The 6,812-nt window shown below is 47.8% G+C and overlaps 1 protein-coding gene across 1 annotated transcript; it reads right to left on the reverse strand.

Moving 5' to 3' along the window:
- Positions 1 to 1,386: 1,386 nt before the first annotated feature.
- Positions 1,387 to 5,961, reverse strand: B3GALT6 (beta-1,3-galactosyltransferase 6). Its single transcript, XM_082230419.1, has one exon. The coding sequence runs from the start codon at positions 5,217 to 5,219 to the stop codon at positions 4,179 to 4,181; it is 1,041 nt and encodes a 346-aa protein (XP_082086545.1). The 5' UTR covers positions 5,220 to 5,961; the 3' UTR covers positions 1,387 to 4,178.
- Between the last annotated feature and the right edge of the window lie 851 nt (positions 5,962 to 6,812).

Below are 6,812 nucleotides of genomic sequence, written 5' to 3' on the forward strand. Positions count from 1 at the left end.
TTGTTGAAATGGTTTTTGTTTCTGAAGCTTGCCCTTTGGAGTTTTATGCTATTGTGCACCATTTCAGTGGCTTTGTGCTATGAAATGCTTTATCTAGTACAGTGGTACCTCGGGTTAAGTACTTAATTCATTCTGGAGGTCCATTCTTAAACTGAAACTGTTCTTAACCTGAAGCACCACTTTAGCTAATGGGGCCTCCTGCTGCCGCCGCCACACGATTTCTGTTCTCATCCTGAAGCAAAGTTCTTAATTCGAGGTAATATTTCTGGGTTAGCGGAGTCTGTAACCTGAAGCGTATGTAACCCGAGGAATCACTGTAGTCTGTGAAATAAATCTGAAAATGCCTCTCTAGCCTGCATGGATGTTAGAGGAGGAAACCAGCACATTGTACGAAGATAAAGTTCACATCAATTGCTCCACCCACTTTTCCCTGAAACCACCCACTCCTGGCATGTGGCCCTCAGAAAGTTACCCTGAAGTGAATGCGGCCCTCGGGTTTAAAAACATCCCCCACCCCTGGGACAGCGGACGTCAGGGAATGAGAACAGCTTGCTATTCTATTACTGTCAACTGATCCTACTAAATTGGGTATTATGCTATTTACTAATGCTCTTTGCTTTGTGGTGTGTGTGTGTTTAATGAAGCAGCCAGCAGCCTGCATATTTTGGACTCTTTGGGAGCTATGGAGCTGTCATGATGGGCTCCTGCTTTTCCAAATTTTCCAGTACACTATCTTTCTCTTTCAAATGGTTTTTACATCTACAATTAACTGTTTCAGTGTATGTATTGGTTTTAAATTGCTTTTGCGCATACAACTGTTTTTACATATGCAATTCTTGAAGGTATGCTTTTCCCCCCTTTGTGTTGTGAAACCACTCTGAGGTGCTTCAAAGGAAGCAACTCACAAATGACCATTATTAACCATTCCTCGCAAGAATTGGTTTCCAGACCCTCTCTGGAAGTTCATCCTTGCCCATCTTAAAATGTGGCACTCAGAACCAGACACTGTATTTGACGGAATATTCGCAGTGCATAAATGTTTAATGTAGCAGAAAGTAACCTATTAAAAAGACTCTGGTGTCCCTGTAGCGCTGTAATAAATTAGCACATTAAAACAGCTTAGGTGGTCATTAAAAAAATAAAATAAAATAAAACAGGCTAAAACATCCCTGCCCTGGCTTAGTCCCATTGCTTTAAGTCGACATGCCTATGTACACGACAGAACACAGGCCCTAATCCTTCAAACGCAGGTAGCTGACAACCACACAGCTTTCTATAAAAAGCCTCAGAGCCATCAGCAGGGCTCCTGTTCGCTTTCCACTGTCACATTTCATTTGGCAATTTTCCATTTCTTCTGAAGCTTAAAATCCAATCACTGCAGGGGAGTTATGGGAAAGGGGAAAGAGGACTCTTTTCTTTATTAAAAAAAAATGGAAACGAGAACACACAAACGTTTTTCAGAAGCATTGCTATTTCAACTAAAAGGAGTGATTGGTACATCGTTCTTACAAGCTCCCGAGACACATGCAAGAAAGGGCTTGGGATTAAAAGTCCCAGGAGAGTTTAAATAATAAGCTGTACGGCAGGAAAAAGGCATTTCAATAATAGTTACACGAGCGCCGACACGCTCCTTTTAAATAATTTAAAATTACCGTTGACACGCGGCTGTTTCCGAGCCTCTGTAACTATACACAGAACATTTACAATATTTATAAATAAATTATCACCATTGTAAACACATAATATTACGTACAATATACCAACTTCCCTCTGAGTAAAGAAGACAAATATTCCTGACTTTTCCTGAAGTCAGCATCAGAAGAGAAAACCTGCGTGCCTGGCGAGACACAGAACAGAGTCTGGCAGCCATGTATGTTGGACCACCAGGAATTCAATAATAACATGTTCTTGCACCTTTCCAGAACAGGAAAAAACCAAGGCAGGAAGCAATTTCAAGGCAGGTGGGCGTGGTTCAGCTCAGTTCACATAGGTCAGACTTCAGAACAAGGTTGGGTCATATAGTTTTCTTCTTTGAAGATCAACCCCCGGGGCTGGGGAACCTGCGGCCCTCCAGCGGATGTTGGACTCCCAACTCCCATCAGCCCTAGCCAATATGGCCAATGGTCAGGGATGATGCTGGATACAGCCCATCAACATTTGGAGGGTCACAGATTTCCCAGGCCTGATCTAAGCATCCTGGACGACATCTCTGTCTGGAGGGTCTACAAAGGATGGATAACTCAGATTTTCCCCTTATTAGTACTTTCAAGACTCCTCGGGGAAATGTAGGGTTTAGATTATGGAAAAGGAGTGGATGAGATAACCCCATCTCCACACTGCTCCTTACTCTCTTGTTTGACACACCTCCGAAGCTTTCACAACCCATTCTCTCCACCTCTGAGTCTCATGTTGTGCAAAGAATCCCCGAAAGCAAGGCAATTAAATATGTTTACATCTGCCTGCAAGGTTTTTTTTCTGGCTCTAAATTTACCTATTTGTTTTTTAGTACAGGAGTCTTACTGCTTTGGGAATAAACTACAGAGAGCACTTAGCCCCACAAAAGGGAGAATTCGATGGCTGTCCTGGTGACATCCCAGAAAATTACTCAGGAATAATTGATTGGAGGGTTCAGACCCACTCAAGGAACTAACCCACTGGTAGACTCCAAGAAAGCTGGTCTAAGGGAAAGAAGCATACCAGTTGAAAACCCCAACTTTCTTTACAGTTCTCAACCCCTTAACTCTGGAGCAGTTCATTGCCTAGGCAAAGAGGGATTGCTTCAAGGAAGGTACCAGTATCTGTACAAAGCTGTCACCCCACTGTATGCTAATTGGCTCACAGTTGCATATTCCATGAGAAGGGGCACACACTGTTTCTTGACAAATGATATAATGGAGATGGACAATAATTGTAATAGGCTGTATTCAACATTCGTCATACTCAAAGTAGACCCAATGAATATGACTAATGAAGGGGGGATTAATGCGTCTACTCTGTGCAGGACTATTGTTGGCTACAATACAATGGGTTGTATCCAACTGAATCCTACTCAGAGTTGACCCATTGAAATAAAGGGGCCTAAGCTTATCATATTGGTTAATTGTGATGGGTCTACTTTAGGTAGAACTAATGTTGGATACAACTCAACAATTCTAGAAGCATTTAATTCCAGAAACTAACAACACTACATTGGGAACAACTGTTGCATGATTTTCAATCAAGACCAGGCTGTCATTGTGGATTCCTTCTAATAATCTATTCTTCCAAATATAGAGTTGCATCAAATGTTCCTTCTCAAAGTAATAGTCCATTGAAAATATTGGACACGAGTAACTTGGCACATTATTTTCAATGGGTCTATCGTTGAGTATAACTTAGTTGGATACAAGTTGGAGAACACCCACTGAAATTACTGAACCAGGTTAATTAACTTCACTGAGTCTACTCTGAGTAGGATTAATGATTTTCAAAGGTTTCTCCCTCTCTTGATGTACCTGACATAGAAAGGGGTCTGAGGGATTTCTCTCCAGGGATAGAAGTTATACAAGCCACCCACTTATAATAAAAATGTTTAAAGGTCAGAACATTTCCTGCTAGAATGGACATCTCCTACCTCTAATACACCATAGCTAGTGCAAAGGCTTGTCAATGACAAAAGCAGCCCCTTCTGTTTAGAAACAGCATTATGGAGCACACTAGTAATCTCTTCCACTGGTGCTGGGGACCAAGTTACCCTTCTGTTATTATTTCACTTTAAACTTGTCAGAATCCTTGGCCAACGTCCACTTATCCTTTCAAAGAAAGGAAACAAACCACAGCTCTGTGTCTAACACTTAGTACCGTAGCTTAAAGAGCCTTTAAAATCCTTCATTTCTTTGTCCCAAAGTACATAAAAATTGTTCCTTTTGCCAATTCCTGCCTTTCAGGTACTATTTTTCTAGACCCCAGTTTGTTCCATGCCCTTCCCCTATATCCTTCATATGCCACACTGGCAAGGGTGATGCAATATGGCCTGATATACTGTGGAAAATCTTGGAATAATTTAAAAGTTCCGGCCGGAGGAGGAATGATTTCAATGTGACACACATCCATCATCACCAATTTCCTCCTGCCTGGTTGTGTTCCCTCCCCCTCTTATTTGCACAGTTGCCAAGGTATACCGTCTTCCCTCACAGTTTTCAAGGTATACCATCTTTCCTCTGGCAGCACTGTGAAGGAGGCACACTCCAGTCATACGTGTAAGACAGTCGGAGTTTAATCTCTTCTTTACAGAGCTTCCCTTCTTTGGCTAGAGTCTGATGCTTCTCCAACATGTCCTCAATGCTCTGTTTATGAGTCACAATGTATTTATTGTTGCAGCCCCGCGATTTATACTCCGTGTCGAAACGAGAGTCGTGAACCCTCTTCACATCCACCGGAGCAAGCCAGGCACCCAGGGATACGTCTTCAGCTTGCCATATGTTGAGATAGTCTTGCGTGAGGCGCAAGTAGTGCACCAGGTCGGCTGAAACCACATAGCCCCCGCCCAGAGCATAGGGCAGGTAGTAGTCACAAAGGAGCCAGGCATTCTCTTTCCATTTCCCGCCAGATTTCACACGGGCGCGCCCAGAGAAGAAGCCCCAGTAGAGGCGGCGTGGCTCCTTGGCCCTCAGCTCCTCCACCAGGACATCCAAGCGCACAAATGTGTCGTCATCAGCTTTGAGGACAAAGCGGAAGTCCAGGTGCTGGTCTAGCCACACAAACATAGCCAGGACCTTGGCGGTCAGGTTCTCATAGGAGTCTCGGAGATCAGGGAGGAGCAGGAGATCCTGATGGCGGCTCTGCTCCAGCTCCAAGGTGTGGAGCTCCTCCCCGGTCAGGCCTCCGGTGCCCACCACAAAACGGAACCAGACGTCTCCGGTGGGGACCCGGCCGGCCACCGAGAGCCACGTGCTGCGGATGATGCTCCGTCGCTCTGTGTATTTGGGGCCGCTGGCCACCAACACTGCCAGGAAGGCGCTCTCCTCGGGAGGAGGAGGTGGGGCGGCTGCTGGAGGGTGAGGCCCACTCACACCCCCGGTCCGGGCGGGAGACTGTTGCTGAGGCAGCCCCCAGCCATGGGAGGGCTTGAGGCCTTCTGAGGTGCACTTGGCCAAGTAGAGGAGCACCACGCCAAAGAGAGACAGGCCGCCGAGTCCCAGAGCCGTCTTGTGGCGGCACAGCAGGCGGAGGAGCTTCATGGCAGCAGGAAGAAACGTGGTGGCAGCTAAGGGGGGGGCAAACACCACTTCCCCTGGGGCAGCTTCCTCAGCCCCTCCCTCTTTCAGGAGGTGGTCCAATGAAAGGGCTTCTCCCTTTTAAGGGGCGGCTCCAAAGACTTCTCAGGCAAATAGCCCCCACAATGACCCTAATGGCTCCTCCCTCTTTGGTGGCGATAGTCCTGGGTCCTCCCTCCCTCTGGGATTGGTGGTCCCAACGCTCTGGCTCCTTCCCTTTAGGGGCTGCAGTGACGTCTCCTCCAGCCTTCTAAAGGGCGGGAAGCGGCACTAGCTCCGCCCACACATTCGCCTCGGGACAGCAAGGCCTCGAGGGTTGGGATCAGCCCCGCCCCTTTCTCCTCAGGCGTGAGGCCGCGGGCGGGGGCTGGGGTCTCCGCTCTCTCTCCTCAGAATTTTTGGCGGGAACAGCCCTGCCGGCTACGGGTGGCGGGTTGGGACAAACGACCGCCGCCGCCGCCACCTCGGAACGTTTCCGAACGCGCCGCTGGGTCCTCCCTCAGCTGCCTCAAGCGCGGGGTTCATTGTCTTCTGTCAGATTTTCAATTCCTCTCCCGCCCCCCCCCCCGCCCCGTTTCTCCTCTTCTCGCGCGCGTTCCCTAAATAGAGATATGTGAAGGGAGCGCGCGCGCGCGATGGTTTTCGGAGCGGTACTTATCCTTTTCTGCAGCTCCGTCTTCTCCTGAGGCGGCGAGAAAATGCGAATGAATAGAAATGGGAGGGGGAGGGGGCCGAACAAAGTGGAGTCACGTGACTTTCCGTCTTCGCATCACCCCCTCGCGCCATGTCTTGTCAGGGCTGGGGAGGCGGAAGACGGCGGCGCCATTTTTGAGGGCATTTCATGCCCTGCCGTCCCTCCCTGCGAGCTAATAGTGCGTATTCGCCACCTTGTGTCCGGGCACTTGAGGCTGTGGCTGTTACCATCTTAGCTAAGGGCACCGCTGTGTCCTTATCTGGCCGTGAGTATCGGTCATCTTGTGTTAGGGCAATGAAAGCCGCGGCTGCTCGCCATCTTGACTAAGGGCGTTTCCCTCGGGTGTTCTTTTTTCCTGTGCGAGTTTTTATCTGCCATCTTGCCTTAGGGCAGCTGAAGCCGAAGCGGTTGCGGTCTTAAACTTGGGGGAAAGGCCCTGTCAGCCTTTCGTTTTTGGTACACAGACACCTATCCCACCTAAACAAGTTGCCATTTAGTGAAATTCAGTGAAACCGCACAGGGAATAAAAATGCAGCAGCCGCACGGTCCAAAACAAAAATGGCTACGTAAGACTCACGTGCCCGAAGCAAGCATGTCTTCCCTTTTTTATATAAAGGTCCTTATATATATAAATATAGCTTCCAAACAAGGTGCCTGTTCTGCTGTTGCAGTAGTATTTAACAAGAGGTAGAGTTGAATAGGCAGTATTTCATTTCAGATTTTATGACGGCGAGTCGAAAAGAGACAGACCAGCCGCTTCTCGCCGCGACTAATTAGTCTTTATACAACTGGAGAGGGAGGTCCTCGCGTTGAATTCGGGCAGCCTCGGGAGGTCCGGAAGAGGCGGGCTCAACTCTCGTCGG

Source organism: Podarcis vaucheri (genome assembly GCF_965113315.1).
Source record: "Podarcis vaucheri genome assembly, chromosome: 7".
In the NCBI taxonomy this organism is placed as follows: domain Eukaryota; kingdom Metazoa; phylum Chordata; class Lepidosauria; order Squamata; family Lacertidae; genus Podarcis; species Podarcis vaucheri.

Excerpts from the sequence above, each read along its gene's own strand:
- B3GALT6 (XM_082230419.1), bottom strand. The coding sequence starts at position 5,219 with ATGAAGCTCCTCCGCCTGCTGTGCCGCCACAAGACGGCTCTGGGACTC.